This window comes from Sebastes umbrosus, chromosome 12 (genome assembly GCF_015220745.1).
Source record: "Sebastes umbrosus isolate fSebUmb1 chromosome 12, fSebUmb1.pri, whole genome shotgun sequence".
Taxonomy (NCBI): Eukaryota; Metazoa; Chordata; class Actinopteri; order Perciformes; family Sebastidae; genus Sebastes; species Sebastes umbrosus.
Window position 1 is genome coordinate 18,989,862 of NC_051280.1, and position 12,454 is coordinate 19,002,315.

The window sequence follows — 12,454 nt, forward strand, 5'->3', positions numbered from 1 at the left end:
ACGAATCAAGTGATGGTGCCAAATCAAGGAGTGGGTCGTGTCATTGCTCCAATGTTTTTTTTTTTTTTTGCAAAAGCCCACCTTTGTTTTCAGGGCTTCCAAGGGAAATTACTGACATATTGATGCATCTTGTGTAGAATTAGGAGTTCCCACTTGTCAAAAATTATGAGTTAAGTTCTGGTTTCAATGTGGACTAACTTTCCCGCTTCATTAAAATGAAAATATTAATGCGTAATTAACTCTGATTGTTGAAACTCCAGTTTTAATAGCAACATAAGACCAGCCCACAGGACTGTATATTACATTGAATTCAGCAAATGTTTCAATCACTGAATTGTATCAGCACTCTTTCAAAAATATGAACAGGAAAAAGCCAACATGAAGGCTGAAGGTTAAACATCTCCGGATAATTACGAGGTAGAAGAGTGATGACATTTTCATTTTGCAGCTTGAAGTGGTTACTTGTAGCGCGGCAGATGTTAGCAGTCTACACAGTAAACAGCTGGATTGCAACACCAGGTGTGAGGTCTTACCCGATTTGTCTGCATACCATTAAATCAGCTTATTCTCATTACTAACCTTAAATGAAAAACTACATTTGTTAATAAACAATAACACCCGACTCCGTCTTGGTGGATAAAAGTGTCCTTGCATAGTCTGGGGTAACTGTGGACTCCAGTTCTTTCAAAAAAAAGGATCCTGTCAGAGTGTCATTGTGGTCCAGGTCCACCTCCTGGCCTGGATCCACTAGCACCTGGAGAACGCATGTCATGCCACATCTTCACAAGAGGCTCCCTCTTTCTCCAAATCAGTTTGTGACCATATGCCACATACCATCTGTAGGACAAGATACATGGAGACGGTTAAAACGTACTGCAGGACAGGATACTACCAAACCGCATAATATAAATACACAATAACATCCTTTGAAAAGATTTATGCCAGTGTAACCAGAATAAAGCTCAAGTTCCAGCTACAAGAATAACTGTAAAAACATCCAATAATAGAATTCTATTGTATAGTATGTAAGTATATATTTATCTTTACAGTAACTGTTTCATGTGATAAGAGCTGATGAATGTCTTAATCAGCTATGGTCACATGACAGAAATTCCATACTTGGTTCATGTGATGACAATTGAGCCTTCTATTGTACATCTGTTGATAAAGACAGTCAGATGTGTTTGAAAGATCCTGAAAAAAAGGCTGGTAAGTGGACCTTGAGTGTAGGGCTGCAACTAATGATCATTTTAATCGTCCATTAATCTGATGATTAATTTATCGATTAGTTGTTTGGTCTAGAAAATGGTGAAAAATGTCGATCAGTGTTTCCCAAAGCCCAAGATGACGTCCTCAAATGTCTTGTTTTGTCCACAACTCAAAGATATTCAGTTTACTGTCAAAGAGGAGTAAATAAACCAGAAAATATTCACATTTATGAAGCTGGAATCAGAGAATTTTGACTTTTAAAAAAAAAAAAAAACTCAAACCGATTAATCGATTATCAAATAGTTGGCGATTAATTTAATAGTTGACTAACTAATCGATTAATCGTTGCAGCTCTACTTGAGTGTGACCACAAGGTCCATTTAGTAGCAGTTCTGGAGCTTTTGACTGAATCACATTGTTCATCAGCAAATAGATTTCGTCCAAGTTGTCAAGGAATTGTAGATCTTCAAATTATTTTTTCTGAGCAATTAAAGAACTTTGAACCTCACCTTTTAAGCTGATGAAGATCATGTGACATGATCGAAAGCACCTACTAAATGGACTTTGTGGTGAGAGATTTTGCTCTGAAGCTCAGCTACGGGAATACTTTTTATTCTTTCACTGTATTTTTTCTTACAATGTGGGCCTAAACTTTTTGTCTCTTAACTGTAAAACTTAAAGACATTCTCCTACAATATAAAACACTTCTGTATTATTGCATCATTTATACATCATCTGTAGAGTTTTGAATCTTTGTTGTTTATGAAAACCATAAACCATTATTCTTTTCAATGTAAGAGGAACACTCACACTCCAAAGAGGGCTCCGCCAAGGTGAGCTGCGTGGTCAAACAGCCGCCATCCCAGTATGAGCCCTGCTGTATCTATGGCAACGAGCGCTTTCAGAGCCTAAAGGCAGACCAATGACAGGAACCTGAAGTTACACACAATGTGCTGCACTAAATCAACAACAACTATCTCTCTGCCATGCATTCAGACACGCATACTTACACATTCACTCACACACACTGGACTTTGTCCGTTTTGTTCATGCACAGATTTACATCTCTTTCCTGCAGTGAGAACACAACATAGGAGTGTTAACACCCTATTACCAAAAAAATTTACTCATTACATTTCAGAGGCGTGTATCTACATAACAAGGAAATGTATTTCAAGGCAGGGAGTGCACACAAACACACACGCACACATTTTGTGCATCACTTACATTTCCTGCAGTGAAAGTGATCATGGGGAGGAAGATGATGCCTAGTTTAGCCTCTGGCACCTTTGCACAGACTGCGGCCAGTACTGCCATGACAGCACCTGACTATGGATCAAACAAAAAAACAGGACAAAACATGAGGATTACTGTACTTCTTTTGGGTTAAGCTGTATGAATATTTTAACAAATATAAAAAATCTCACCGCTCCTAATGATGGATGGAGACGTCCAGTGGCAGTTTTACACATGTAGCTGACCATAGTGGAAATCACACCTGAAAATACACATTATGATTGAGATATTGCTCTTTCTTCCTCCAAAAAACTTAAAGTAATCTTGGTAATCTTAAGAAACTACAAAGAGAACGCTAGATTTAAAAAATTATCCAACCGAAAAAAACAGCCCAGTGTCGCTAACTCTCTTCCAATGAAAGTAGCTATGTAACATAGACATATCATAATGAATATAAACAATGAACATGGCTTATGTTAGCACTCACAGCTGTCAAACTAGCAGCTTGTGAAAGACTCCGGTGACACGCAATGAGTGCACGGGCAGTGTGCACGCAGGCAGGCAGACAGGTAGGCCGAATGAAATGATTGGACAAACTTATTACAGTCCTGCAAAAGCCACATGCATTTTGTCAGAGCATTTGATTTATTGATGGAGCTCGGGATGTAAAAATATTTTTGAAGAAGATTACCAAATCTAGCTTTAATTAATCCTCTTTTTTTATTTTATTTTCCCATTTTCTCAGTTAAAATCACCATATATTTTACCAACTGGTGCCAACTGTTAAAATACCCAAATGTGTTAAGCTCCAAGACTGATGAGTCTAATGAAATTCAGGAAGTTTAAGTTAAAGTTTAAGTTATTTATAACTTGTATTACTTAAAACAGCTGAACCTAAATGTATTCTGTACGAGATTAAAAGGGATTTGAGTTTGATAAATTCAATACTGGATTTATAATCAATTAAATGTTATCAGACGCCAGTCTTATTCTTTATTTTACTCACCAGCAGACAGGTAGACTGCAAGAAACTGCTCCTTCCCCAAGAGAGAGACAATTCCTGATGAGAATGTCCACAGGACATACATGTTGGCCACCATGTGGACGATGGAGTAGTGGCTGAAGGAGGACAGGACCATGGGAAGATACCGTGTTTCTGGTGGGGAACAGAAAAAAGAAGACCATGTCCAGTGGATCCAGCTGCAAATTTTACACGTGCAAAAAGAGCGTTGCCTTTACTGTCCTTGTGTAAGCACTTTGGTGGTATGGAACACGCATACTCACTGGAGGCTGGGTTGGACGTGAAGTACTTAATCATGGTTCTTTGCATTGAAGGGATCCGCCAGCAACACAAGACTACAGCATTTACTGCAATGATGCCTGGAAAACAGTAATAAGGAAATGTGGGATTATATTAAAACACATGTAAAGATGTTGATGCTAGCCATTAAAGTTGAAGAAGCACAAGGACAAAAGGAGTCTGTGTCTGCAAAATAAGTTACCGGTGGCCGTCTTCTGTCCCTCTGTGAGGCTGCTCCAGAAGTCGTCCACCATGGACATCAGGAGGATGAGCTGTTGCTGGAAGCCTGATAGCTGGTTCCACCACTCATGCCAGTACGTCATGTTCTGAGACCCCTGGGAATATATGAATGGTTCACCTATTAGTTACATTGGCTATATATATATATATATATATGACAGCAGTGGAGGAGAGAGCCAGCAGTTTGTATCATGAGAACCTCACCTGTAACAGTTTTTCTGAATCCTCCTCATCTTTTGCAGACTGAACTCTTGACTTCAGGGTCTCATATTGCAGAATGGCTGCAGCACCAAAGGAGCACCCTGTAAACTGACATGGAGTCAGACAAGAACCAACCAACGCCATCATACTGTCCCAAACCAATGCATATATTTTCTCGTTCTAGTGGAAGAATGGGAGGACCTACCCCTACTGTGAACATCAGCGGTTTGAAAAGCGTCGGCCTGGGGACTTTGGGAAGAGGTGGAGGACCTGGCTTGCCAGCCTCAGAGGGTGTAGGTTTTGTTTCTTGGGTGACATTTCCTTTCTTTGTATCTGGCTTTTTGGCTTCTCGACGGAAACCACACCTCTGTTGGATTTGGGGGTTCAGTCTGCCAAAAAAAATGTGTAGATACAGTATTAAAACATTTAAAATGTACAGATAGCTCTGGTAAATACACAGAATAACATGAACACCTGTATGACATAATGGAAAGCAATATAACAGTCAGCACAACAGTCTATAGTCAAAACCATAGACTGTATATAAAGAGTCTATGGGCAAAACCATAGACTGTATATAAAGAGTCTATGGTCAAAACCATAGACTGCATATAAAGAGTCTATGGTCAAAACCATAGACTGTATATAAAGAGTCTATGGTCAAAACCATAGACTGTATATAAAGAGTCTATGGTCAAAACCATAGACTGCATATAAAGAGTCTATGGTCAAAACCATAGACTGTATATAAAGAGTCTATGGGCAAAACCATAGACTGCATATAAAGAGTCTATGGTCAAAACCATAGACTGTATATAAATAGTCTATGGGCAAAACCATAGATTGTATATAAATAGTCTATGGGCAAAACCATAGACTGTATATAAAGAGTCTATGATCAAAACCATATACTGTATATAAAGAGTCTATGGTCAAAACCATAGACTGTATATAAAGAGTCTATGGGCAAAACCATAGACTGTATATAAAGAGTCTATGGGCAAAACCATAGACTGTATCTAAAGAGTCTATGGGCAAAACCATAGACTGTATATAAAGAGTCTATGGGCAAAACCATAGACTGTATCTAAAGAGTCTATGGGCAAAACCATAGACTGTATATAAATAGTCTATGATCAAAACCATATACTGTATATAAAGAGTCTATGGGCAAAACCATAGACTGTATCTAAAGAGTCTATGGGCAAAACCATAGACTGTATCTAAAGAGTCTATGGGCAAAACCATAGACTGAATATAAAGAGCATATGGGCAAAACCATAGACTGAATATAAAGAGTCTATGGGCAAAACCATAGACTGTATCTAAAGAGTCTATGGGCAAAACCATAGACTGTATATAAAGAGTCTATGGGCAAAACCATAGACTGTATATAAAGAGTCTTTGGGCAAAACCATAGACTGTATATAAAGAGCATATGGGCAAAACCATAGACTATGGGCAAAACCATAGACTGAATATAAAGAGTCTATGGGCAAAACCATAGACTGTATATAAAGAGTCTATGGGCAAAACCATAGACTGTGTATAAAGAGTCTTTGGGCAAAACCATAGACTGTATCTAAAGAGCATATGGGCAAAACCATAGACTATGGGCAAAACCATAGACTGTATCTAAAGAGTCTATGGGCAAAACCATAGACTGAATATAAAGAGTCTATGGGCAAAACCATAGACTGTGTATAAAGAGTCTTTGGGCAAAACCATAGACTGTATCTAAAGAGCATATGGGCAAAACCATAGACTGTATCTAAAGAGTCTATGGGCAAAACCATAGACTGTATCTAAAGAGTCTATGGGCAAAACCATAGACTGAATATAAAGAGTCTATGGGCAAAACCATAGACTGTGTATAAAGAGTCTTTGGGCAAAACCATAGACTGTATCTAAAGAGCATATGGGCAAAACCATAGACTGTATCTAAAGAGTCTATGGGCAAAACCATAGACTGAATATAAAGAGTCTATGGGCAAAACCATAGACTGAATATAAAGAGTCTATGGGCAAAACCATAGACTGTATATAAAGAGTCTATGATCAAAACCATAGACTGAATATAAAGAGTCTATGGGCAAAACCATAGACTGTATATAAAGAGTCTATGGGCAAAACCATAGACTGTGTATAAAGAGTCTATGGGCAAAACCATAGACTGTGTATAAAGAGTCTTTGGGCAAAACCATAGACTGTATCTAAAGAGCATATGGGCAAAACCATAGACTGTATATAAAGAGCATATGGGCAAAACCATAGACTATGGGCAAAACCATAGACTGAATATAAAGAGTCTATGGGCAAAACCATAGACTGTGTATAAAGAGTCTATGGGCAAAACCATAGACTGTGTATAAAGAGTCTTTGGGCAAAACCATAGACTGTATCTAAAGAGCATATGGGCAAAACCATAGACTATGGGCAAAACCATAGACTGTATCTAAAGAGTCTATGGGCAAAACCATAGACTGAATATAAAGAGTCTATGGGCAAAACCATAGACTGTGTATAAAGAGTCTTTGGGCAAAACCATAGACTGTATCTAAAGAGCATATGGGCAAAACCATAGACTATGGGCAAAACCATAGACTGTATCTAAAGAGTCTATGGGCAAAACCATAGACTGAATATAAAGAGTCTATGGGCAAAACCATAGACTGTATCTAAAGAGTCTATGGGCAAAACCATAGACTGTATCTAAAGAGTCTATGGGCAAAACCATAGCTATTTACATACAGTAGGCTAGGCTTTATATTTAATAGGGTAAACATCCGACAGTAGGAAAAAGTGGGACACTATTTATGCTACTTAACTCCTTATAAACCATAAGACTGTGCTGGTCCTCACAGTAAACACATGAAACATGCAGCTGTCTGCAGCCTCGTAGATCTCTTCACAATGACAGTGGGAACAGTTAGGTAATCACACACTGCTGGTCGAGAGACAAGCACACAAACACGTCCTGTCAATGTTGTTCTTGTTTAGACACACTGCGACATAAACAGCTGTATATATCTGCTCACCTGGAGCTTCGTGTAGTAGCGTTGGTGGATCTGTTGAGCTCTGTTTTAACCCATTTCACTACACATCCTCTCCACGCCATGTTTGTTATGACCTCCTGCTCTGAAGCCCCGCCCCCTGGAGCTCATGCTGCGTTCAGGGACTCCTCTATAAGCTCCGACGTCTGACTTCCACTCAAGAGCTCTTAGTGTAACAAAGAGTACTTGAAAGAGTATATTCGATTACTGCAACTGCAATGCCATGTACATAATATCAAGTCTAAATAGGTTGTACATAGGCTACATATATGTATACTTTACATAAACCACCTACTATACCTAAAGTAATTTATTAGCCACATAACCCATACAATAATATCATAGCATTCTTTGCAACATGGCACTATTTGTAAATATGTACATGTAAACATGTAATATTGATCTTCCTTATTTGAGGATCTACAGTGGGAGAAAGCTTGGAAACTTTGTGATATATACTGTATCAATAACAAACTTAAGGAAGTGTCTTTCAAGTTATTACATAGAATTCATCCAGTAAAACTTGTGTTAGAAAGATTCAAGCTGGATATTGATTATAATATTATATTAGAAATATTGATTTCTGTGGACTTGAAAAAGAGAGTATTTCCCATCGATTCTTTCACTGATTATATACAAGAATGTTCTGGATTGATGTAGCCAACTTTCTACAAAAGAAACTTAAGATTAATGTTGAAATAAATATGTTTGATGTAATGTTATATTTTAGTCAATATAAGATTGAAAATAACATGCTGTATATAATACAGAATTCCATATTCATAAGAAAAAATGGTCAGGAATCAAGCCAACTTTCCTGCACTTTATTAATGAATTCAAACAATATAGCACCATCTTACTTAATGTTAAAAACAAAAAAAAGCCTTTAAGACCTTTAAGTTATTAAATGAATATACAATTATGTATATAAACTAAACTCTGGCATTACGAAATGTTAATGTATTTGTTTTGTGTTATTTTTTGTTGTGTTTTTTCAATTGTCTATGTATCGGTTTGTACCTCCGTTAATGAGCATGTGTTCAATAAAGAAAGCCTTATAAAAAAATAAATAATAATAAAATGATGTGACCTGTGTATTGTTTTATGGTGCTTTAATGTAATAGTTTGTGTCTTATATAGATTTGGCTGTATTTTCTTGTTGAGTTCTGAGTTTTGTGTTTTTAATATATTTAGGCCTACCTCTTGTCGTCTCTTGTGTATTTATTGTTGAGTTTTATGTATTTTAAAGGCCCATATATTGACGGGCATTAATGGAAAATTAGCTTAGGCTATAAGTGCTGTAGTGTGTGGCATTAGTTTAAGTGACATACTCGTCCCTATACATATAAACATTAAATAAATAATATAAATACTGTATGTACACTGAGAGCTAATGGAAAACAAACAGTAAAATTCCTTGTACGCGTAAGTATACTGGGCCAATACAGTTGATTCTGAAGTAATAGTTGAGAGTACTTGAATGCAGCAGAAGGTGAAGGCCTCTGTGGGCTGTGCAGGCACTACAACATCTTATTGTTTGTCCAAAGGTAACACTTCACTTCCCTCTAGTGGCGTATTAAAGTACAGATTTGGGAGGTTTAGCCAGTGAAGTCACAATGTTGGAAAGTACATTTACTGAAGTAATGAACTTACCAGTAAGTATAATTTTATACTTCCACTCGAATACAATTCAGAGGGAAATATTGCACTTTTTACTCCACTACATTTATTGCTCAGCCTGTGACTATGCAGAACTAATGATCAGTTTGTAAGATATATGATGCATAGGCCTTTTTCACAGTACACATTTTCACACCATAGGAAAAGCACAGGTGTAAATAATAAAAGTAAAGATGGCTGAATGCCATTTAGGGCCCTGGTTATTGTGCATTCTGGCTCACTGTCACACTGGACAACTGAATAGGGCAGTCATTGTTAAATGGTAAATGGACTTGCATTTATATAGCGCCTTTCTACACTACATGCCAACATTTACCCCATTCACACACATCCATACACTGAAGGCAGAGGCTGCCATACAAGGTGCCAAATTGTCATTGGGATCTAATCTAATGCTCATTCACACCGATCGTACAGCCATTTGGGGTTCAGTATCTTGATATAGGCCACACTATGGGAGTAGCCAGATATTGAACCGCAGATCTTCACAATGTCTGCTGTGAAAAAGGCTTGTTGTTATACATTAAACTACCATATAGAGCAGCTAAAATTACACATCAATGCATCAGTAATAATGTAGTTAATAAAGTAATAATAACTAATCCAATAATGTAATATAATAATATCACACTCTGAAAGGAACAGTTCGGCAAAATGAGTACTTTTACTTTTGTTACTTTGAGTACATTTAGCTTTAATATTTTTGTACTTTTACTTCAGTAAAATTCTTAATGCCGGACTTGCAGTATTTTTTTTCCATTGTTTTATTGATACTTTTACTTAAAGCAGCAGTGGGTATAGAAATGGAGCAAATAGGATTCAAAAAAGTTATTTTTATAAAACGATCAATATATCCTGACAGTAGTGCATGAGACCGGTAATCTGAAAAAAGATCATGTGCCTCTTTGTCCTCCAATGTCCTCCAGTGCTCCTAATGGCATCTGCAAGATTTCACAGACCCGAGGAAAACAACCAATCAGAGCTGACCTGGACATCTTGTAGTGTACTGTTTAGCTGTAAAATGAGAAAGTTGGTGAGATCAGTTGAGGAAATACCAAGCACTGCCCACCAGCCGGAGCAAACTTTATAAAAAAAAAAAAATAGCACACTACAAGATATTTCTGAAAACATTTGAGGTGAGAAATAGGCATTACAGTAACAGAATATTAATTCATATTTGCTCATTGCTGCCTAGTTTGACCATTTGATCGGAGTTTGCAAGTGATTGACAGCTGCCTCTGTTGAATGAACAGCCAATAGGAACGCTCTCTCTCTGAAATGACCTGTGATTGGCGAAAGTTTCCCATCACAGGCTAGATTTTTTAAAGCCTGAAAACAGAGCCATGAGGAGGTGCAGAAATCGATTTTCTCTCAGAACACTTGAATTACAATATGCTGAAAGGTTATTATGGAATTTTTGCCCAATGATGCCAAAAACTTTCTGCCTACTGCAGTTTTACAGTAATTAAAGGATCTAAATACTTATTCCACCACTGAAGATAGAAGAAGAAGAAAATATATAAATGGATGTAAAGGCTTTGAGCATGACAGCACTATCATGTGTTGATATATGACATGTTCTTCAGAATGTCAAAACATTAGTAAAATATATAATAAATGACTCTTCTTCTTATTATTAAAACATTAGGAGAGCACACTACAAGTTGTTTTCATGAAAACAGGAGAAAGTCTATAGGAGGCCTGGGACTAAACAGTATTGATGGAGCTGCTATTGGCATCTGGACAAGTTCCACTAACTCCTCACAAGCTTGCCAGTGACTCCAGAAATAGGTGAAGAAGGTAGAATTTACAGTGAGAAGGCTGCACTGCAGTGTCTGCAGAGTAACTAGGGCTCTCCTCCAATACAATATCTGCACTTGACTTGCTGGGCTACTTTAGCAAAAGACAATAGTGCACAAAGAAATGACGTAATAGAGCTAGAAAAGAATAAAAGAAGTTTAGGAGTAGGTAGGTAATTAATCTTAACTGAAGCAGACAATGCATCCTGTGGGGACATTATAATACAATTTCACTTCTGTGAGACAATTATATAGTTATACAGGAAAGTGTAGAGCTTTCAGGGCAAAGATACAGCGTACAAAGAAAGAAGAGCAATATGCCTTTGCCACTGTATGGACCCAAGGACACGCTGCCAAGTTAGATGATATCCTATGGGTGCAGGTCTGGGGAAGGGGAGGACGGGGAGGCGTGGGAGGGGAGGAAGAGGAGGAGGGATGAAGAGAGCAGAGAAGGGACGGGAGGGATGACAGTGAGCACAGGACAGATTGAGGTGGGGAACAGAAAGGGACGAAAAGAGGGTGAGAATCATGAATATTTAATCGCCTGCAGAAGTTCATTCAGGTAAAGGCTGTTTGGGTTTTGGTAAAAGAGCCGTATGACACTGCAGCCCTGCTATGCAACGACCCAAACACACACACATCCATCTCTCTCTGAATCTGTAGAGGACTATAGGTTCATTTCTGATCAATGCGGTGCATTTTTTCCCCTAGCAGAGGTGTCCTCTTTCAGGTCCCCTCATCGATTCGCTGTGAAGCGACGCCAGCCAGGATACGCCTGTGTCGGCAACCGGGCAGCAAAGGCCTCGGTCATGTGACAGGAAGTGTCTGAAATCTGAACAACTTGTCATTTGTGTAGGACACTCATTTGTCTTACTGCAAACTAAGTCTAGATAGAGTGAATAATAAAGCAACTCTGACGTTTCCGCTCCCGTGTTTGTGCTGCGATATAGATGCATGATGCTGAACGCCGTTTGGCCTTGAGGCTTCTATTTCAGCCCAAAGGCTAGAAACATCTTATACCAGCAGCACGGTCTTTTTATACCATCAGAGGAAACTCTAGCTGTTATCATAGCGTCCCATCAGAATGCTGACGGTGAGCTTTCCTAAGACGCTGATCAATGGGCCAGTTAGATAATACCACACTGTGACTTGTTTTCTGTTTTTTCCTGCATGGATTTTGAGACTCGGGGGTCAGTGTGCGATTGTGGTATTCTTTGGGAAGCAGTCCGCAGCTGATTTACACTGTTAAGCTGGTGTGAAGTGGACACTGAGTGGGATGAAGTCCTGATGTTTATTTTACCCAAAAGTACCACAGAGCACAGTGTCAACCTCTCACTATTCTAATCGATTAAAAAACTTTCATAAAAAGTTGCGTATGTGCAAAGGCTTGTTTTTGTTGTTTTAAATTTGGGGTTAAAGGGAGGCACTTAAATGAATAGCAGTACACACTAATGCACACACTGTACCTCTGTCTACATATCTGATCTGCCCCATCAGTTCACACTGAGTTGATTACACAATACTAGTAACTTCCTCAAGAGCTTTTTGTGCGAACCCATTACAGCCAGCTCATTGTGAATGCACAGTGCAGTCTTTATACTGTAACACAATGTGTCAGAATTCTACTGCAGTATAATCAAATAACAGGCACAATAAAGAGTCAGATGCTCAGGACACGACTATTGATCTGTGATTCATCCATTAAATATGGATGTCTCAGCAAAATATCATCTGCT

At 38.2% G+C, this 12,454-nt stretch overlaps 1 protein-coding gene across 2 annotated transcripts; it reads right to left on the reverse strand.

The window, feature by feature from the left end:
- Positions 1 to 235: 235 nt before the first annotated feature.
- Positions 236 to 7,383, reverse strand: parla (presenilin associated, rhomboid-like a). Of its 2 annotated transcripts, XR_005209112.1 has the most exons (11): positions 7,225 to 7,383; positions 4,392 to 4,575; positions 4,190 to 4,294; positions 3,948 to 4,080; positions 3,730 to 3,825; positions 3,452 to 3,601; positions 2,637 to 2,707; positions 2,437 to 2,538; positions 2,220 to 2,281; positions 2,020 to 2,117; positions 812 to 837 (listed from the first exon to the last, which is right to left on the reverse strand). XR_005209112.1 is itself a non-coding variant. In XM_037787229.1 (10 exons), the coding sequence occupies exons 1-10, from the start codon at positions 7,302 to 7,304 to the stop codon at positions 711 to 713; spliced, it is 1,146 nt and encodes a 381-aa protein (XP_037643157.1). In that variant the 5' UTR covers positions 7,305 to 7,383; the 3' UTR covers positions 236 to 710. The 2 variants fall into 2 exon arrangements, 1 of the variants encoding a protein (XP_037643157.1); XM_037787229.1 differs by lacking the exon at positions 2,220 to 2,281 and having other exon boundaries at positions 236 to 837.
- Between the last annotated feature and the right edge of the window lie 5,071 nt (positions 7,384 to 12,454).